The following is a 23066-nucleotide window of genomic DNA, read 5'->3' on the forward strand; positions in this document are numbered from 1 at the left end:
ACTTGGGCACCCTAAAGGGGAAGGGGACTGAGGTATTTGTTATGAGAGGAGAGTTGTGAGCTAGGTGTTAGGGAGGAGAACCAGCAGGGACATGTTGCTTTTGTTTGTAGAGCCCAAATACCCATGTTCCGGTAACAACATTTTGTTCTCCTTTCGGCAAACTACCACTTACCCACTTCTCACTTCATAGATTTATTTCCATCTTTTTTTAAAAAATGAAATCATTTTTAAACTATCTGACTGGTTTTCACCAAGTTTGACATAATAATAAATGTTATCAAGATACAATTCACGTACGGTTCAGCTGCCATCTTGAAGCAACAAAAAAGCCATCGCTAATTTTTAAAAATGTGTCATTCCTAGCTTAGATGAGACTGATGAGACTGAATAAATTGATGTAAGTTTCAAGGCAGAGGGCTGAATAAAGTCTCCTGTTCCCTAAGCCATTATGTAAAGGTGACATTTTTCTCTCTGGTGTCATTGTTGTTTGCTGAAATGCCCTGATAACGCCACCTCATTTCTGTAAAGTATCACCTTGATCAAAACTCAAATATTAAGGAGTTAACCAATTTGAATAAACATTTCATTTACCGATCAAGTCACAACCAGGAAGCACAACCCGCCGGCTTTAGGGAGGATGGACAGTTGGTTAGGCAGAAAGGACGGTTCATCCCTTACCTGCAGTGGACAACCACAGGCCCTCGGCCCGTGGAAGCAAGTCTATCTTCCTCAACGTCCAGCATGAGCTGTAGAAGGGGCTGGGCACTGTCTGGAGTCTTGTGATCGGGCCATGAGGTGTACCAGTAATGCTTCACATGTTGGGTGTGACTTCCTTGCTGAAAATAGCAAGAGCCACCAAATGCCTCATTTACTTGTGGAACTAAAAGTCATCCAAACCACAATAATCCTTCTATCACTCCCATCTTGCTGGCAACTTACTTCTGGGTGGAAAACAAAATCTCGGAGATTTCTGAAGAGTACTCTTCTACTTTGGGAAAACTTAACTATAAATATGCTGATGTCAAAGTTTGACAGTCTTGCCTTTGGTAAATGAGAAATACATATTTAAAATCAAAGATGCATATGAAACATATGTGATATATATGTTTGTAACTTGTTTTAATAAACCTAAGCTAGACGCAAAGGAAGCCAGGAGGGAATTGGAATGGGGTGTGTTTCCTGCTCTTACAACATTCTTGACAAGTGATGATAAACATATTAACCCACATAGGAATGTTTAGTTTTATATTCGGCCCCTACATTTGAATTTCTACATTCATCCCAAATTGCAGTTTTTAGCAACAGTGAGGAGTCCCCGGAGCAAAGGAGCTAAGGGGTCACTAAATCAGATAAACTTTGAGTGAGGGTTCATGCACGTCATCTAGAGCCCAGTGCCCATCAGGCGTCTCAACGTGGAGTAGGCACTTAAGGGCTTATGTTTAAAATAGTGCCTTCCCATTTTGAATTTCCCTCTAAAAGTCTTCATGGCAGCTCTGACTCTACCCTCTGTGATGCTTCTGTTCCAGCAGTGGGGCCCTAGATAGGATTGACATCTTTGAGATGATTGTTCTCTAGAAGCAAAAACAATACCGTGGCAGTGTTCCTCAGCATCTGCTGCCCGTAATTTAAATAAGATAACTTTTGTGTGACATAATCTGGTCTGGGGAAAGTCCCCATAAATTACTGTAACTCCGAGTTTGTGAAGATCTCATCAACACTTCAGGCTTGTCTTGCCTCCCACAGCCACCCACAAACACAGATTTTCTCTTTCAGTTTCTTGGCCTTCCTAAAAGCTGCTTAGACCAAAGTCACTTTAAAAAACAAAAAACAAACAAATAAAAAAAACAAACAAAAAACCTCCCACAAATCATGGTAAAGTCTCTAGTACAAACCTTTAGTTAAAGGCATTGGAAAGGTGAAAACAAGATGTTTTGTTTATAGGAATTAGGGGATCACAACATCCTACTTAGTGAATTTTCCTTAATGCCTACTTCTATCAATTTAATCATTTCACATACTACGAATGACAAAGAAATACATGAGGGAATGGTAATCCTTTCTCTACGATCTTGACATTATTTTTCAAGTTGAATCTGCAGTGCTTATCAGGATAAATAATTTCAGAGTAGAAATGTAACCCTGTCATATCATATCCTTTGTAGAGAGTTACAGCTACATAATCTTACCTTTAAGACAAGGTTTCGAACCGTATAGTTGTCACATTCATTTACATTGATAACCAGAACCTCAACCTTCCCATATATTCCTCTCTTTTCTGGCCAGTATAGTACACATTTCTGGAAGAGGAGAAAAAAAAAAAAAAAACAACAACAAAACATAGCAGATATTAATGATTTCACAGGCCTTGGAGTACTTTTCATTCAAGTATCTCAATAGTTTTTATTTGGCTAATTCTAAAAATGTCCAGTGCTGATTTTACAGGATTGGAAATGTGCTAAAACCACTGAATTGTACATTTTTAACAAGTGGCTTTCATGGTATGTAAATTATATCCCGATAAAATCTTAAAAATGAAGTATCAGTGTTTACACATGCTTCTCCAATGCTATTGCTACTAATCCCGTACAAAAACAGGGCAAAATTTCCCCAAACCCAAAGTGAAGAACTAAATTGAGAAATCAAGAATTAAGATCCAAATATTAGACTTTATCAGGTGATGACTAGGAATATTTTTTTCAGTCATTGAGGCAAGTCACATTTTCCTGCTCCATCAAGTTGAAGCAATAAGAGTATCTGTGATGTGTTAGATGCCATAGAATGAAGGCTCCCTAGTATGTGAAGAGGATGGAATGATCATGAATACATCTATTATATTACATTTTCCAGGACCAGTGGTCTTTTCACTTATAGGGTCAACTGAAATAAATGTACCACAAAACTATTTAAAGAATAACATTTTTATAATGGGTTCTCTTTGAAGGGTTTAATAAGCGTAATAATGATTATATTGCAACCGAGGCATAACATGGTAGGTAAGGCGCGCAGGCTTTGGAGCCGTAGAACCTAGGTCCAAATTTTGGTTTTGCCACTTATTATTAGCTGAGAATCTGTTAAAAAAAGATACTTAGGTTCTGTGGCCTCAGTTTACCCATCAGTTAATTCACAAAAAGTACTTAGGACAAAGCCAGATATACAGTAGACATTTAAAACACGTTGTCTTTCTTAATGTTGTTCTATTTTTAGGTTATTGATCTAAATGATTGGATCATTACTTCATTATTCACTAGATCATACATTAAATACCATATTATTATTATATCTGAGCTACATTATTAAAAGAAAAATACAAAATGAGATTCAAGCATACATATAGGTTCATATTATGTATTATTTTGCCTTTTAAACAGCTGCAAAAAAAAAAACCCACTATGAATTCTGACCACATAGTTCAATGATGAAGAATGTAAAGTGTGAAAGTTGTTTTTTTTTTTTTTTCTTTTCAAGTGCTCAGAGAAGCAATGTTAACTTTAGAAATATTGTTCAAAAAGAACTTATCATTTTCTGGCAAACACACATGCACATTTATAGAGAAATTCCTTCACTTGTTGCCTTGAGTCCTGACTTTTTAGTCCTCAGGACGTTTATGTCAAAGGCATAGGACCACACTTGAAAAAAAAAATTAAGAACTTCTAGGTTCAAAAGAGCAGCAGCCGAATCCCAGATTTACAGAATTAAAGGGAAAAAAACCATGTAAAGTATCAGAAACACGCCTCGGGAAGTCTATCCTGCTAAGTACTAAGCACTCCACCTGTCAGCGCCAGGATGGAAGTCACTTCGCCCAGTGGAATCACTGTTTCTTTCATCCATTACAATAAGAACACATTTGCATCCTCTATGTCCTGGTCCTTTTCCAAACAAAGTAAATCATTCTCGCCCCTATTTACATGCCCCCCGCCCCCCCAGACCGTCCGGCAATCAGGCTGAAGGCATCCTCCTGGCTGACATAACATTGAGAAAAGAAACCTTTTAAAAATAAAGCAATTTATTTCTCTCCTCATTTACTAGTGCCAAGTGTCTCAGATTTCCCAGGTTTGTTAAAGAGAATCATACTAACCAATTTGCCTGGTTTCTTTCAATGAAGCATCAATTATTTCGCTGTGAGACCCGAGCTATTGTGTATCTTAAAACCCATGCCTCCTGGATGAATCCAAGAAGAGTGACAAAGAATCTTGAAAAAGGTACTGAACAAAGAAAGAGGCCTTCAGCGGTCCAGCAGTCTGGCATATGTGCCCCATTGTCCACGCCGCGCCCTGAGCAGCAGGCCCCTCTTGGGGAAGGTGGCTCTTGAAACCGGTCGGAAAAGCTGCAAGGCAGGAGCTCCAAGCCTGCACCCTGACTCTCAACAATACCCGAACGAGCTTGTGCACCTACTTGATAAATGGAAGCGCTGCTCGTTTCTCTCTCAAGCTTGCCGGGGCCCTCTTTGAATGTTTTTCTTGACTCTTTACCAAAAATGCAATTGGCAGTCAGCTCCCAGTAGACAATGCAATGTGACTTGTTCATTCAAACAACCCTTAATTAGCATCCCATCTCCTTTCTGAGATACAATAGCTTATTTTTACACACTGAATACATTCCCCCACCCCCTTTTAGGAGAACGTAGAAAAAGAGACCAGATAAGTGTGGGTGCTTTTGAATGTGAGGTGGGGGAGAGCTGCTTATGTGGTTGTTGAAAGAGCACAAGTTCACGTTCAAATTATTTTTGCGAACAGCTTTTTACGGCTTCTTTATCGCGGTGCTAACAATGATCTGAAAGGGGTAGAAAATGCAAGGAAGGAAAATGCTTTCTTGCAGATAATATGGTGAAGCCACACTAATTGTAGGTAATTCAAAAGAGCATGCTCTCTCTCGCGGAATACAATCCCAAATTATCACTATTCTTTGCTAACTGGGCTGATCCTTTCAGTGAAATTATCTATTAATTCCCCAAATTCATAATTTGGAGGGAAAAGAGGTTTTCAGAGGCTCATGTGTCTCTTGTACAAACAAGTGATTAGTGAACTCTGACCGTAAAGATCCTGGACATCAACCAGTGCTTCATAATTAGTGGTTTATAGCAAAAGTGGAATTCAACACAAAGCAGTGCAAGCTCCTTTTATGATTTCTTTTCTCTTTGACCCTCCCTCTCACTTCCATCACATGGGGGCTATTTGGGTATAGAGAGGAAGGAGATCTAGCTGGTAGTTTAGTTGTCTGGAAAAAAAAATCTATTTTTAAGTTACTTTCTTTTTGAATTCTATGCATTTGAAATCAAAAAGATTTTGCTCTCTGAGCTAAAGACACGTATCATCACATAGACAGTGGCTCTGCATAAATTAAAAAGAAGATGGGCAGTTTCGTTGGGGTTACATCAGCATATGAGATCTTTAGGATGGGTCGGGTCGCCTGCAGTTATGAGTTACTTTCATTCCTGGAGTTCCAACGAAGCATCACCAGCACAGGTGCAGCAATTTAATATTACAAGTACCTTCACCAACATATCATTAATCCCACACCAGGTGCTGTGGAACTAAGTACACCGGGTTAGGTATAATTATTATTATTATTATTAATCTTTTTACAGCAGAGGAAACTGAAGTTCAGGTGTCCTGATAGGGGGCTCTGGGATAATGTCCTTGGAACTAAAACTCTCAGGGCAAGCATCATTTTAAAAATTCAGTTTTCTATCTCAGATGTCTACTGCCCCTTCACCAATCTTTCTTCATGCACCACAGTGTTCTCGGGCCACTCGCCTACTGAGCTCAGCAATCCTGACACTGGAGCCGTACCTTTCTCCAAGGGCTAACCTACTTCCATTCAAACATCCTTATGGCAGTTGTACCCATGAGTGCAACCCATGAGTGAAGCCCAGTAATTTAATTTTACATAAATTAATGAAACATGAAGGTGCAAAAAAAAAAAAAGGAAGGAATTTGTTCTGGGAAATAATTGCACAAGTTAAATAAGTTTTCATTGGGGAAAAAAATGACTCAGCAGTCAAAAAAAAAAAAAAAAGGACTCAGTAGACAGGTGACAATTAAAAAGTTAGTGCAAAGTTTGAAGATCTACGCAGGGTTCTGCATTCATAATTCCTTTACAGACTTTTCTGTGTTTTCTCTCATTTTGAAGAAACTGAAGTGGGAAATTCGGATGATGTCTAAAGGGCATGACTTACATAAGCCATATGATCTAGAGCTCCAGCTTCACCAACACTAACACAACTGAGTTCTATGAAAAAAATGAACACATTTTAGTGTGAACAAATGTACATGTCTTAAGATAAAGTAAAGCATTAGAGTTTTTTGGTGGTTGTTTTTGTGATTTTCCACTAACTTTTTTTTGGCTAATTGTGTCGAATTAAGAGGGCTTCCTTTTTTTTATTTTTAAAAGATTTTATTTATTCATGAGAGACACACAGAGACAAGCAGAGACACAGGCAGAGGGAGAAGCAGGCTCCCTGCGGGGACCCCAATGGGGGACTCTATCCCAGGACCCCGGGGTCACACCCTGAGCCAAAGGCAGACACTCAACTGCTGAGCCACTCAGCTGTCACAAGTAAGAGGGCTTCTAACTATGGTTAAGAGTAGAGCGGGCTCGGGGATCCCTGGGTGGCTCAGGGGTTCGGTGCCTGCCTTTGGCCCAGGGCGCGATCCTGGAGCCCCGGGATCGAGTCTCGCGTCGGGCTCCCTGCATGGAGCCTGCTTCTCCCTCCTCCTGTGTCTCTGCCTCTCTCTCTCTCTCTCTCTCTCTCTCTCTGTCTATCATGAATAAATAAATAAATCTTAAAAAAAAAAAAGTAGAGCGGGCTAAAACAACTGAATAAAACCTAGCAAATTAAAAATTAAGGTGCAGTTATATTTGGAACATAAGCATGCTTGAAAGGATAGGCGAGTCATTTTGCTGGAGATGTCAGCCTCTGAATTTCAGGTCACCCTTAATTGCTTGGGCAGTAGAAACATAGGGTATGGGAATGAGAGCTAGGCTGCCTGGCCTTGCCGGGCAGGTCTAGGCCAGGCTGCCTCTCTAGATATTATAATAGCTAATTCTGATCATCTGGGAAAGCTGAAAACTGGTCAGTACATGCCAGGCTGGCCTTTTTTTTTTTTTTTTAATTTATTTATTCACGAGACACAGAATGAGAGAGAGGCAGAGACACAGGCAGAGGGAGAAGCAGGCTTCCCTGCGAGGAACCTGATGCGGGACTCAATCCCAGGACCCTAGGACCTCAACCGGAGCCAAAGGCAGACACTCAACCACTGAGCCACCAGGTGCTCCACTGCGCTGACCTTCAACCTTACCTGCCTTAATCTTGTTATCCAGACACCTGGTTCTGAGATGTGGTTTTCTTTTTCTTTTTCCTTCCCCCTCTCCCACTTTCTTGGTAGAGGCACACCTCGTTTTCCTGAGTTTCACTTGATGTGCTTTGTAGACCCTATGTTTCTTACATATTGAAGGTCTGGGGCAGGCCTGCCTGGGGAAAGTCTACTGGCACCATTTCTTCAACAACTTTTTCTTGCTTCACGTCTCCATGTCACATATCGGTAAGTCTCACACATTTCAAACTCTTTCACCGTTATTCCACTTTCTACAGGGCTCTGTGATCAGCGATCTTTGGTGTTACTACTGTAGTTATGCTGGGATCCCACGAACCACGCTTCTCTAAGACCACGAGCTGAATCCATACACGTGGGTGTCCGACTGCCCACCGACTGGCCATTTCCCGCGTCTGTCCCTCCCTGTCCTGGGGCTTCCCTAGTCCATGAGACACCACAATATTGCAGTTAGGCCAATTAATAACCCCACAACGGCCTCTTGGTGTTCACGTGAAAGGAAGAGTCATAGGTCTCTCACTTTCAATCAAAAGCTAGTAGTGAGTAAGCTTCACCAGGACGGTGTGTCGAAGATGGAGATGGGCCCAAGCAAGGCCTCCTGTGCCAGTTTGCTGAGTTGTGTATGCAAAGGAAAAGCTCCCGAAGGAGATGAAAAGTGCTCCCGCCAGTGAACACATGAATGATAAGAAAAGAACAAACAGCCCAGTTGGTGATCTAAGAATATAGGGATTATTAAATGAAAGCCTGGCAATTATTCATTTATTTATTAGAAAGTAGAAATATTCATGAAACTATAATGCCTGGGAATTTCTAAAGATAACTCCACCTTCATTTTTTTTTTCTCTTTTGGAGGAAATGATTTTTGTCTATTCCAAACAATGACGCGTAACACAATTGAAAGTTGGCACATTTTTGGTAAACAGCATTTTCCTGGTAGTGTGGAGCTTACTGCATATTTCTTTTGAGCCAGAATTTGATCTGTAAAACATCAAAGTCTCCTCTATAGGATTAACTTTACATTCTGGAGGGTCTGGACAGAAAGGAATCTTTAATTTTGATTTAATGATCAAATTAAATCAATGCCATCTACTCAACTCTAGGCAATGTTGCTAGTGTCATTGAATGTGACACGAGTTCTGGGCTGTCAGTTACTTTCGTTCGTCCCTTGCTAGGGACTATTCTAGGTTTTGGCATCTTTGGTTTTTCCTCAGAAGCCATTTGTTTAGTTATACTGTCGTTAAAATAATCTCTGCAGTGTTTTTTAGTTTCATAAGTGCATCTACTTGTGGATTTATTTTTACTTACTAGCCTAGGATTTATGGTGCTTCTCAAATCTGACAGCTCATGTCTTTCATCACTTTTGGAAAATCCCTAACCATTATGTCCTCAAATATTACTTCTTTTTTCTTCTTCTTCTTCTAACATATCCATTATATATACATTGGATATTTACATGCTACCCTCTAGCTCTTAAACTTTCTTTCATATTTTTGGCCATTTCGATCTTCTGAGTAATTTCCTTGACTCTATTTTTAATTCAGTCATTATTTTTATTCAGCTACATCCAGCCTGCTGTCAACCCTGCCTAATGAGATATTCTTTTTAAAAATTTAATATCTATATAATATTTATTTCTAGGACTCTTTGGTTTGTTTTCAAATCTTCCTAGTCTTTTTTTGGTAGTAACTTGTTTCCCTGTCAAGTTTTTAATTTTATATTTCGTGTGCTCAATTATAAAAAAAAGCCCATATTTATAGTTTCTATTATTTTAATTTCTCATGGGTCATTTTACCTATTTGTTGCTTCTTCTGATTTTTCCTTATGTTGTTTATTTACTTGTATTGTTTCATAATTTTGACTCCTGAGCTTATGTGTGGTTGGGCTTTTTCTGTTGAAGTCCTGTGATGTAAATCCTGAGAGTGTCTTCATCCAGAAAGCTTTTGCCTTTGTTTCTGGAAAGTGCCACAGAGTGTTATCAATCCAGTATTACTTTTTATATTAATTATTCTACTTGGTGTTTCCTGGTTTTTGAATGCTGAATACTATAGAGAACCTTCTATTTATCCCACAAGAAGACCAGATTGAGACAGATTAATTTCCTGTTATAGTCCTATTTTGGTCAGCAGGTTTATTTTTGTGGTTCACCTTTTTACTGGAGGCACAGCCCTTGCGGGAGCTCACTCTATGGAAGGTCTCCATTCCAGCTCTTGGCTCCTACAAGCCTAAGGCTTTGTCTCCAGGTCTTGTATTGTCATTAAAGCACAAGTAACCCATAATTCTCTGGCTTTATGCCTTTTATTCAGTTTTTGACTGCTGCGACTTTTATCCCCCAAGCTCTGTTAGGCATACTATTTTTATTTTACTATTTTATCTATAAAACATCAAAGTCTCCTCTATTGCATTATATTTACATCATGGAAGGTCTGAACAAAAAGGAAATTTTAACTTAATTTATATTTTTTAAAGATTTTATTTTTTTTATTCATGAGAAACACACAGAGAGAGGCAGAGACACAGGCAGAGGGAGAAGCAAGCACCATGCGGGGAGCCCGATGCAGGACTCGATCCCAGGACTCCAGGATCATGCCCTGAGCCAAAGGCAGACGCTTAACCACTGAGCCACCCAGGTGTCCCAGAATTTTTAATTTTAATAATGAGTAATGCAGTCCACTCAGATCTAAGAAATGTTGCTAACTATCTTTTATATTTTATGCTACTTTATAAATTTCATCGAGTATGACTAGTTTTGTAATGGTAAGTTTTCCAGATTAGCCTGTTTGTATGTGGGAATGTATATACACAGAAATACACCTTTTATACTTGAAGAGTCTTTTCCAACTAGGTAAAATAAAGGCAAAATGTCCCGGATATTAAACAACTCTGCAGGAATTATCAGTGGCCTAACGTGTTGACAGATTGATATGGGTGAGACAGCTAAAAATATTAGGGGCTATTTTTATTATGCCACTTCAGGCTTTCATATAAGATTCACAGAAAAACATATATTTAGTAAGCTATATAGTTAAATAAGTATATATTTTCACCTACTGGGACCAAAATATACTTTTTTCCAGGAACAGATTTCGGAAAAATAAAACTCCTTTATCTATTGTAGCAAAAATGAAAGAAGGAAACCAACTTTTAAAAACTCATAAATTGATGCTTGCAAGCCTGGGTTTTCTTGATTAGCACAAGATTATACTACACTCAAGGGTTATAACTCACCAAAAAGGCATAAGGGAAAGCTCAGTTTTCTTAAATTCTTATCGTCATGGTGAAGCCCTGATACAGTAGTTTTGACAAGAAAACAAACACTAAGATGCTAAGATCAGATTGTAAATTATTCCAATAAGATGCCCTAAAATGTAAGCAGCACCTAGGATAGCACCCTCTGGGAATTTCACAATTCTGTTTTTATGATGTAAAGTATCCTGTAAGCTAGATCCTTAGGAAAAACTGCTAGTGGAAATGGGATCTAACTATGTCTCCCTTTTGGATTTCTTATTATGAAGATATTGAAAAAGTTGCTGGGCTTTTGTAACTTCCTTCACTCTTTTTTTTTCATATCTCACTTTCTTAGTGGGGCCTCATCCTTTCCATCCTCTATAATACCACAGTTTACTCCTCCCGTCTCATCCCTCCCAATGCGGCACACCCAATCTCCTTATCCAACTCTACCTTTCTCCCCTTCTACCATTTGTCCTTTTTAATCACTACAGTTCTATGAATTTGTTATATTTATTGTTTTTTAATCTGTCTTCCCCATTAGAAAGTTAAAACCCACCAATGGCAGGCATCTGTGTATTTTGTTTACTAATATATGGCCAACAACTAAAGTAGCATCGGTCACATAGTGAGTACTCAAAAATTACTTGGGATATGAATAATTTAAAAAAATTTTCCCTGCTTATAGATCAGAGTGATAATTCATAGCTCCTCATTTCCTTACAGAGATACGTGGTATATGTGAGATACACGTAATGTCAAGTATATTGATTATTCTGAAAGAAAGCTGCCATTCCTACAATGACACCAATTACCATTCCTGGAAACATGAAGTGAACTTGTCTTTAAATGCCTTTAAGTTTCCATCTTAACTCTGATAAGTACATGGCATTTCTCCTTATACAATATATCTTCTATAGGAATAGAGAATTTATAACGTTCACTACTTGGGTAAAGGTCCTACCTCATTTTTTTCTTTGAGTTTTGTGATCATGACAATCACAGGACTGTCTTCCTGCCAAACCATCTGCCAGAAATCATTCACGGTGTTGATCATGGGGCCCTGTGTGGCGATGAATGCCTTCTCTTTGCCACTGTAGCCCTGGTTCGAGTAAAGAGACAAAAATATTGGATTTAGAATTCATGCCTTGCACAGAAAGTTTAGAACAAGTTTCCAACAAAATGGTTCCACTGGTCCAAAAGCAACACAGACTTTCACGGCTTCACTGATTCTAGCACAATTCATCTGGCTGTTCTCCCAGCAAGTAAAGCATAGCATACAGTACTGAGGAGCATGAAGCACCCAGAGCACTGCAGCCAGAGATGCACCGGAGAGGAAAGTACCCACTACCAATGTTGATTATGACTAAACCAATGAACAAACTTTCAAGTAACTAAGTTAAATCATAATTAATCCACAAAACACAAAACAAAACACCAAAACCCAACAATTCCAAACAGTAAGTCCGCATGCTCATCAGAGAGAAATTTATATTTACTTACTTACCCTAATATAATTAGCATTAATGTAAGTGCTCAAAGAATCAGTTACATTTTTTGGTCTTAAACACACTCTGCTGAGGGGATCTAATGAAGAAAACAAGAAGGAATGCATCAGACAAATGTACTCTTTTTTAAGTTCCTTAGAATACCAATAACGGTACACAGCACACCTGCTACCTTATATACTGACTGTCTGGCTTGTGTCATTGTTTGCTGTTGATGCATCTGTGTGTCTGTCTCTTGATCCACCTGTGTTTACTGCGGGACAATTGGGCCCATCTTGGCCCCTGTCCCTGAACACAAATCTTGCCTGTAAGCTTGAGATGACGAGTTTATTCATCATGCTGTTTTTTGTGTGTTTCTGATTCTTGGCCCCATTTCTTATTTATGCTGTTTTTCTTGTACTTTGGATTTGGAATTTGCACCAGATTTTCTTACTCACTTGTCTTTTCTCTCCTGCCCAACAACAAACACTTGGTCTGGCCAGAATCCCCTCTCCCTAAGGAAGCTGTCTTTAGTTAACATGTGTGGTGGTAGTCTGTTCACCGACAGCAGGGAAATCTGATACTAGGTAGATTGTTCTAGCGCTAGCAACAGCGTCTTAACTGTTCAAGTCACTTACCAACAAGAAGTTGAAAGGCTCTTTGCAAACCATGGTGCTATGGAAAATATGGTAATTATTTTTACCAAGGTTTATGTAAATGAATTAGATCAAATCACCTCTTTATGGTTTCTTTGATCTGACACACTTTGAGCCTCTTAAAGGCAAAAATGGATATTTTTCATTATGTCTAAGACTTAGTGTCTAGGATAGTGCTTCCATGTAGAGTAGACACTCAACAAATGTCTATGGCATTGATTTAAATGGTCCTTTCCATTTTTTAAGTCGTCAGTTCTGTGTATCCCTCTCTAGTAGTTGTTTTATTATTGTTTTTCTCTACATAGGTAAACTTGTGAGAGTTTATCATACCCACTGTTCTTACCTCCTCCTCTAAAATTCAATCCTCTTTGTATACACACCAATCCATCCTAACCTTAGTTTTAAACAGGCACCACTCTTGCTGGTACCATCAATGACTCTTGTTGAGTTAAACAAATAAGCTTATTGTGGTAATTTTTTTTCATGTTTTATTGATTTTATTTTTTTAAAGATTTTATTTATTTATTTATGAGAGACACAGAAAGAGAGAGAGAGGCAGAGACACAAGCAGAGGGAGAAGCAGGCTCCATGCAGGGAGCCTGACAAGAGACTCGATCCCAGGTGTCCAGGATCACACCCTGGGCCGAAGGCGGTGCTAAACTGCTGAGCCTCCCAGGCGTCCCTCATGTTCTACTTTAATATTTACCATCTTCTATTTTAAGTGCTTAAATTTTTGCCTGCCCTCAATGAATTGTATTGGACTCCTTGAGGGCACGAACTGTATTTAACTAACTTTTATTTATTAATTTTTTTTTGAAATGAACTTTTGTATCCTTTGTGATTTCTCTCTGGTATGTGGCTTATCGAGTGCTTAAGATCAGAATTCATTTCTGTTAGAACTGAAAACACTGTTTTTGACTTCCTAGATTCTTTTTCTTTCTTAGCAAAGGGGACAGGAAACCTTTCGTTCCTTTTCAGTATTCACTGACAATTAGAAGTTTCCATAAACGCTCTACACCAGTGAGACTTGAAAAGAGACCTGTTCCCTTCAGTTCTTATAATGCCTACCATGTATATGATTTATTGGGAACTCAGCCCTATAAACTGCTTAGAAGCAGGTTCCTTGTCAAGCTGACTTAAGTTTAGTTTGGAAATTGGTAATTTATAAGATTTCCATGTATTTAGAGGTTTCCAAATACTTTTGAAACAAGAATGTACCATACGACTGAATAGGGGAAAATTGGCATTCTAACTAAAGTCTTTTAGCCTTTTTAATGTTAGATTAGACTCATAAAAAAAAGCTGAGGTTTAGAAAAATTCAAAACCTCATCATCATTGTCATCATCATCCTTATTTTCATCATTACTATTATGATTGTATTCATTTTATGCATTTTAAGTCTACGTGCGTATTTTAAATTTACATATTGGTCAAATTCACTAGGATAAACTTTTTCAGGATGAGTATTTCTGGATTCTATGTTAAATATTTAGCACTCCAGTTATGATACAACTAGGCAGTAGCAGTAACAATTCCAGCACTGAGCTATTTTTCTTCCTTCTGCTCTTCCCCTTTTATTTCCTTTCTTCTCTCCTTTTGCTTTCTTCCTCTTTCTTCCACTTTCCCCCTCTCTTCCTCTCTTATTCCTTCTCTTCTTTCTGGTCTCCTTCCTGTTTCTTTTTTCCTCTCAACAAATTATTGAACACATATAGATTTAGTGTACAGAACACATGAAATCTCCCCATCTGGCTTCTTTAAAACAACTTTAGCAATTTAAGTCTTCTACTTAACAGACAAAATGGTACCTGGACCCTGATATTGTTTTATTTATTTATTTTTTTACATTTGTTCATTTATTTTAGAGAGACACAGAGAGAGAGAGAGAGTGTGAGGAGGAGGGGCAGAGAGAGAAGTAGAAATTCAAGTAGACTCCACGCTGAGTGTGGGACCTAAGCCAAAACCAATGGTCAGACACTTAAGTGGCTGCATCACCCAGGTGTTCTTGGATCCTGATATTCTAATTGGCATCCTATCAGATTTGGTCAAAGGTTATTCTGTGCTGAAGATTTCTTCTCCAGATGGAAATGCATTTGAGATTTGGAGTCCAGGGGAGAAGCTATTGGATGAAAGAAGAGTTTATACTGCTAGTGTATCCTTGGGCAAAGACAGGGCTGTGAGGAATAGCATAGTTCTTCTAGATGAAGTCAAGATAAGTGGGAAATGGGAGGAAAGGCAGGGGTGTGGTTATACCTTCAAGGTGACTGGGAGTTGCCTTCTGTTTGTTGTAGGATAGAGAGAGGACTTCGGGCCTGCATTATCCAATATGGTGCCACTAGCCACATGTAGCTAACTTTAAGTTAATTAAAATAAAATAAAACTTAAAAATCAGTTCCTCAGGTGCATTCACTCTACTTCAAGTGCTCCATTGCCATGTGTAGCTAATGGCCATCGCATTGGAGATACAGAGCGTTTCCATCACTGTACAGGGTTTGGACGGTCAGGGCTGATCCTGGCAGCGCAAGATAGTGATCATATGGAAATTTGCTTTTTCTAAGATCCTTATGAAAATTGTAAGAGGAAACAGGGCTCTTAAATAGTCTGCTTTTGAAACTGTAAGTTTTCTTTCCCTAGTTAGCGTTACTATTTTCCGGAATTGGTTCTGAGGTTAATGATCAATGCATCCTCAGTTAGGTGGAGGAAAAGAAGAATAGTGAGGGCTCACTATCAGTGGGAACTTCCCTTCTCACGAATTTGTTTCTTAATTCTCTCCACAGCCCTATGTAGGAAGGATGGCACAGAAAGATTAAGTCGTCTGCCACAAACTGAATCCTCCTGCCAGAGTAAGACGCAAGTCTAACCCCTACATTTCGTTTGAGCCACATAACTGGTTGCCTTAATGAGTGGCTCACTTACTTGCATATCTACTGTGTTCAGGGCACTTAATAGAACGGGAAATATAAGTAGGAAATATTACCGGACCTTACATTTTTAAATATAAAATGATGGCCAAAGTAATTAGGTTTTAATTAATATTGTTCTTAAATTATATCTATATGGCTTTTTATTTGTATAAATAAATTGTGTGCATGGAATAAATACACATAAAACTTGTTATTATCCTTCATTGTTGTGCAAATAACTTCATATTGATGTAGGATCGTTTTTTTTTTTTCTCCACTGCTTTTGAGATTTAGGATATAGACATATTTTTATCACTAATATTTTTTTATGTTGTGAAATAATGTGATATAAAGTTGATCTTCTCACTTTAATCTACCATGTAGAGTGTTCTGAGCCAGGCTGACATCATCCTTAGAGATACAGCTACGATTTAATTGGTTCTCGGTCATCCATATTCTGCTGCAAGACATCTTCTAAATTATATGGCCTTACTAATATGTACAAGCTGGAAGGTTTTTATTTTTTATTTTTTAAGATTTTGCTTATTTATTTGGGAGAGAAAAAGTAAGGGAGAGAGAGCACGAGCAGGGGGAGGGGGAGAGGAAGTAGGAGAAGCAGATTCACCACTGAGCAAGGAGCCTGACAGGGTCACGACCTAAGCCAAGGGCAGAAGCTTAACTGACTGAACCACCCAGGCGCCCCCCATGCTGGAAGCTTTTAAACTTGAGTTTATTGTAGGTTAAAACAATTGAAAAAACAATACTTAAAATCTTAATCATTTTTAATTATTTTATACAATGTTTAGAATTTATCCCATATGACAGTCTAAAATGAACCATAAAGAATAGCTTCCCATATCAACTCCAGTCTTCTCCGGTGATTCTCAACCAATGGTGTGGTGTGCCCAAACTATATTTACCCAATTATATTTTGTGCAACAGCGGGTGGGTGGTGTATTCAGCCTACAGACATTTTCAACAGAAAATCCATTATTTGTGACATCAGTTGTCAGCACAGGTGCCCTGGTTCAAGTGATCCACCCAGTTCTGGGAATGGAAAAGCTGACACAGGGCTATGAAGGACTATGTCTGATATCATCAGAGCAGGAAATAGAGAAGGCTGAACTTCACTTATTTTTTTTTTTAAGATTTATTTATGTATTTGAGAGAGAGAGAGAGAGAGAGATAAAGAGAGAAAGGGAGAAAGAATGTGTGAGAGGGAAGAGGGGCAGAGGGAGAGCATCTTCAACCCCATTTCCTGCTGAGCCAGGAGCCCCCCATGGGGCTCTGTGGGGCTTGATGGAAGGATCCATTGAGACCATGACCTGAGCTGAAACCAGCAGTCAGATGCTTAACTGACTGAGCCACCCAGGCACCCCTGAGAAGGCTCAACTTTAAATAATCCTAATAATTTCCAAATCCTTCTGACATTAGCTGGTTAAGTAAAACTGCAATGAGTGTATATGCCTTAGTTTCTTATATTTGGTAAGTTTCAGTTGAAAAATCTTGAGAGAGACAGAGAGGAGCACCACTTGTAGCACATAGCACTTTCACCCCCTTTAGCCAGCTGCAGTCATAAAATATCTTTCAACAGGGACTATATTAATATAGATCCATTAAAAATATGTTATAGAGGAGTGTTTCCAACTCTACCAGAGGGGGCAGCCCAAAAATACCATTAACAGTAATTCTTGATATAACCATAAATAGGGAGAATTTGATGTTTTATGAGTGAATTAATGGGCTTAATTATACAGACTCTACTATTTCAATACCCATACTTTTGAAACATTTTGTGGCTCCATCTTTGCAGAGCTATTGTTTTGAGATATTTATGGGTTTTGCCAAAACCCCAACCATCTGTGGTCTAGTGATTGACAATGTTACATCCTCTCCAAAGCATTTTTGCCACTCTAAGCAGAATTACTTAGTCTTCTCTATACTCCTACACGACTTGGGCCAGATCTCAATTCTGGCTTTTGTTGCTTTGAACATAATTACTCATTTACATGCCTTTCCTCTCTAGCCCATGACCTCCTTGATCTTATAGGCTATTCCTTATTTCTTACTGGTTCCTGGTGTCTAGCTCATTGCTTGACATTGATACATTTCATGAAATTATATTTAGGTCGGAGTTTTTTTTTAAAGATTTTATTTATTTATTTATTTATTTATTTGAGAGAGAGCACAAGCAGGGGGAACAGCAGAGGGAGACGGAGAAGCTGGTTCCCTTGAGCAGGGAGCCCAACTTGGGGCTGGATCCAGGACTCCGGGATCATGATCTGAGGTGAAGGCAGCTGCTTAACCAACTGAGCCACCCAGGCACCTGAGTTAGATTTAGTTTTAACATAGTCTAAACAGTGTTTCTCAAAGTGTGGTGCTGGTATCATCTGTATCAGAATCACCCGGGTGTTTGCCTAGAAGTACGGATTCTTGGGCCCAAACAGCAGACTTACTTAAACAGAATCCCTGGGTGGGACTGAGGACTCTAGATTTTTATAAGGACTCTAGGTGATTATTATGAAATTTTTTGGTAACAGCTTTGTTAGGATGTAATTCACATACCATAGAATTTTGTCATTTAAAGTGCGCCACCATACAGTTCTTCATTCACATAGAATTGTGCAACTGTCACCACGATCAACTCTGTAACATTTTCCTTCTCTTAAAATTAACTCCACAGCCTTTAGTTATTTAGCAGCTATTTCCCATGCCTCTCAGCACTAGGTAACCACTAAGACTGTTTCTGTCTTTATGGATTTGCCAATCTGGACACTTCAAACCGCTGAGCCCCCCAGGGATCCCATATCAGTACTTTTTAAGAAGTCTTTGTGGCTTCATCTTCCCAGAGCTATTGCTTTGGACTTCTTATGGATTTTTGCCCAAACTCCAACTATCTATTTGTCTAGTGATTGACAATGATATATTTTTATTTCGAATGAAAGAATGGGACTTCGACTAGAATGTCGGAGTCCTATAGTGACTCTCGGATTTGCCTTTTGAGGAACTACCAAACTGTTTCCTAAGTAGTTGCACCATTTTACATCCCTACCAGCAATGTGTGAAGATTCCAGTTTCTTCCATCCTTGCTAATACTTTCTATATAGTCTATCATTTTTATTAAAATCATGTGGATGTGACGTGGTATCTCATTGCGGTTTTGATTTCTTATATGGCTAATAATGTTGAACATCTTTTCAAATGTTTATTGACTGTTCATCTATCTTCTATGGAGAAATGTTTATTCAAGTCCTTTGCCCATTTTTAAATTGGGCTATCTTTTTTATAACTGAGTGGTAAGAGTTCTTTATACATTCTAGATAGAATTCCCTGGTAGATGTATAATTTACAATTTTTCCCCCATTTTGTGAGTCATCTTTCTATTTTCTTGATGGCATCCTTTGAAGCACCAAACATTTTAATTTAATAAAATTCAACTTATCTATTTTTGTTGTTGTTGCTTGTACTTATGGTGTCGTATCTAAGAAATTATTGACTAATTCAAGGTCATGAAGATTTACATCTGTTTTATACTAAGAGTTCTACAGTTTTAGCTTTTACCTTCAGGTCTGATCCATTTTGAGTTAATTTTTGTATATGATGTGAGGCAAGGTCCAACTTTATTTTTTTTTAAAGATTTTATTTATTTGAGAGAGAGAATGTGTGTCAGTGAGAGAAAGAGAGTGCATGCATAAGCAGGGGGAGGAGAAGAAGGAGAGGGAGAAACAGACTCCTCTAATGAGAAGGGAGCCTGATGTGGGACTCAACCCCAGGACCTCGGGATCATGACCTTAACCAAAGGCAGATTATTAACCAGCTGAGCCACCCAGGCACCTAACTTCATTTTTTTTTGCATGTGAATATTCAGTTGTCTCAGCATCTTTAGTTGAAAACTATCCTTTGCCCATTGAATTGTTCGATGAAATCAATTGACCATAATGTGTGGCACAATAAAAGTTTAGAACCATGTGTCTACTGGAATTGTAAGCTGACCATTATAATAAGAGTAATATAGGATAAAGTCACAGTTTGTAGTCTTGATGTGCATTTATAACTCCAAATGCAGTGTGTATGGAGAAGTTGTGAGGGTGGTAAATGATGAGGTAAGGGTGAATGGGGAAGGCTGGTGCTTTATAATGTAAACTATTTAATTCAAGAAACTTACTTGGCAAAATGGTCTTATAGCGATTTTTAGTTCCATGACGTGGAATGTCAATTTCTTTGGGATCCACGAAGTTCATTGGTATTTCCTGCAAAAATAAATGATATCAAATTAGTGTATCTAATGCTGCCACAAAGAAAATCTTCACAGGGGGCCATCTGATCCAGAGCCCTCCTGAACTTCAAAGTCATTTATAAAACAACAGACTACCACCTCTGGTTGACCAACACCCTTCCTTTCATAAACATATTAGCTGCACCCTGGCAAGCTGACTCTAAGAAACAGCTCTCTGTGTTAGAAAGTATTACTTAACATGGTTATTAAAGAAACATAAAACTTTGATTAGATTTTTAAGATTCCTTCTGATATAATTGCTAGAAATATATACAGACAGCTGAAAATGGACAATGTATTCAAATTTTAAAAAATCTTTATATAAGTTCAGTACCAAAAATTTCACTATGATGGATTCTCTTTTTTTTTTTTTTTTTTTTATGGATTCTCTTTTAACATTGTATGACTTTTTTAGGGTTATTAAAACCTCCCTCCCCAAGTGGTAAATATAATATAAAGGGAGTTTTTGTTGATTCAAGAGATGCAATATGATTTTTTTTGTATTAAGGAATGATTTATAATTCTACTGTTCCACTTGGGGTTGTAAATGCAGTATTTTTAGTGAAGAGCATCCGGACACTGTATTCTCCCACTTAACAAGAATATAAATGTTACTTGGAATATATGTCATGTGCCTCAAATAATTGGAGAGGGAACAATTAGAGCAGAAATGGCTCTGAGGAAACAAATTAGATCTAAAAGGTGAGCATCTGTAGATGACTGAGACAAAGAAAGCAGTAAGCCAAAGTTTTCAAAAGAGTTGAAACAAATGTGTAAGGATTTGATTATACAAAACAGTATGATCTCTCATTAAAATTCTGCAAAAATTGCTTAGATAAATGTTAACGTGAAATAAAAGAACTTTCATCTTTAGATCACATGAAGTACTATTTTTGTTACTTGAACTTTCTTCAATGGAAAATATAATTCAAAAGCCTAGTCATTGAAATGAAATAAATCATTTATAAATTAATTCAAATTGTCCTAGTTTTTAGTCAGTCTGATAATTTGGGAAAAACCTGGCTAGATCATGAATTTGAGATGTGGTCTACAGACAGGGGTAGCTTACTTTTTAAATATCATTTCCTAAACCTGCATTATTTTAGATATTTATAATACTCCTCCCTACTCTCTGCTGCAATTAATATTATAACTTCTCAGTTCCAGGTTACCAAAATAAGCAAAATTGTTGAATATTCAGTAGAAAGCACATGTTTATGTTTGATAATTTCAAATAGGTCAGCCTGTTTTGGCAAAGCCACCATCACCCTTCTCTTTGGTACTCTTTGTTGGCCTTGTCTTTCCTTTAAGGGCTTGTCTCCAAAAAGCTATCTGTGGTTCTAGAAGGGAGTATTAGGCGTACCTTTGGCTAGCTGTGTGATCATTGACTGGTTCTTTCATCTCACTAGGTGTTGTTTTCTTTACATATGAAAAGATGACATACTACAAAGTCTAATTTTTAAAGCTACATGTTCATGTTTTACTTTGGATGCTTAATAATAGCTGACGAAGCTAACAGTAAATCTAGCCCATTGCTAGATATTTCATTATCAGAGTAGTTGCAAATATCTGAACAGACCCTGGAGTGATCAATTTATTAAAATCACCAGACTTGGCTTAAGATGTACAACTGATTTGAGATTTAAAGTGACCCATAAAATGGATCCTCCTTTTGGACAATTATTAAACCTAAGAAGATCTAATCTGTCTCCAAGCTCTGAGTAGACGTGTGTTTTTACAAATCCACATATCACCAGCAACACTGATGGGTTGCCATCACTTTTGGTTAAACTTCCTAATCATCTTTAGCCCACATTTGGTATTTCTGTGCTCCTTATTTCATTAAAGGACACTGCAGGTGCCCTGTTGCTCATGTCACAAACTGGGGTATCATCCCTGATTCTTTCCTTTTCCATGATTGCCTCACCCAATTCAGCCCCCTTTTTGCAGATTCCTATAGGGTTTCCCCATTTTCACTCCTACTGAGTTCAGACCATCATGATGACAGTTCCACAGGATTATCTCTAGAGACCCCAACATACCCCTTTCTTTTCTAATGCTTACTCCACTGCACATAGAGAGATCTTTTTAAAATTCAAGATAAAGTCCAAACATTTGAATATGTATTAAGACTCCGGTTCCTTTTATAACTCTGGAGGCTCAACTTTTGCCCCTTCCCACCTTAATTTCAATGCTCCAGTTGAAACAATTGAATTTCCCAGTGACAGCAAGGCTGTTCCTGCTTTCTGGAATGCCTCTTCACAGCCCAGTTCCTTCTTGGCACTTCTTTGCCTGACCAGCTCCTATGTACTCTGCCTCAATTTTGTATTCACATTCGGGTTTGAACACTTACCAGTAGTTCATGAGATGTAGGGTGGATCTAAAGCCTTGTACTTAACCTTAAGCTTTTAAACTCTAACCATTTGTTTACTGTAAGCTGCTTGAGTGGAGAACGGTGCCATTTTAGTAGGTGCCTCTAGGGTCTAGTTTATCAAAATATCTACTGAGAGTGAACAATAAACAGCGAGCTCACCATGAATTCGCTTTGGAGTAAATGTGAACTTGCCACGACGTCCCTCAGCTGTGATCTTGTGAGTATTCGGCTAGCTGACTGCAGGTACTCCATTGCTACCTTCTCCCGTGGGGTTGGGATAGCCACAAAGGGTTCGACATTCCCCAAGCTACTCATGTCCAGTGTAAGAGATACATTGGACCCTCGCCTGCATTGAGGAAGAATGTTAATAGGTTTGGAAACCACATGAGTTATTTTGATTACACAAATTGGTCTTCCGTACATACACCCAATTCAGCGAGAACTTCTACAGATATAAGGACCAAATGTTTTTTTTTTTTTTAATGGTACCATAGTTGACTATAGCAACTATCCTATTTCTTTACAGGAAACTGACAGTTTTGTTGTTGGAAATAAGTCTGAATCAAGAAAATGCACTATAATTTATTAATGGGTATACTTGCAAAAATAATAGGATGGTAGTCATATTAAGTGAAAAATTTAGGAAAAGTAAACATCACATTTGAATGAACAAATCATATATAACACAACTTTATTGTTTGTATGTCTGAGAGCTCAGAATGTAAACCATATAGCCACCTAATATTCTTGACACCAAAATATTGTACACATGATCTTACTGGACATAGGAAGCTCAGAGAAAAAAAAATATTTTAGT

The 23066-nt window shown here is 38.2% G+C and overlaps 1 protein-coding gene across 4 annotated transcripts in view; it reads right to left on the bottom strand.

The window, feature by feature from the left end:
* Positions 1–23066, bottom strand: part of PTPRR (protein tyrosine phosphatase receptor type R) — a 233805-nt gene that overhangs the window by 21328 nt on the left and 189411 nt on the right. For all 4 annotated transcript variants that reach the window (XM_072843272.1, XM_072843273.1, XM_072843274.1 and 1 more), the window contains 6 exons: positions 22409–22595; positions 19765–19849; positions 12064–12143; positions 11521–11658; positions 2187–2297; positions 679–836 (listed from right to left, as the gene is read on the bottom strand). In XM_072843272.1, the coding sequence (XP_072699373.1) occupies positions 679–836; positions 2187–2297; positions 11521–11658; positions 12064–12143; positions 19765–19849; positions 22409–22595 (759 nt within the window). The remainder of the gene's footprint in view (positions 1–678; positions 837–2186; positions 2298–11520; positions 11659–12063; positions 12144–19764; positions 19850–22408; positions 22596–23066) is intronic.

Source organism: Canis lupus, chromosome 11 (assembly GCF_048164855.1).
Source record: "Canis lupus baileyi chromosome 11, mCanLup2.hap1, whole genome shotgun sequence".
In the NCBI taxonomy this organism is placed as follows: Eukaryota; Metazoa; Chordata; class Mammalia; order Carnivora; family Canidae; genus Canis; species Canis lupus.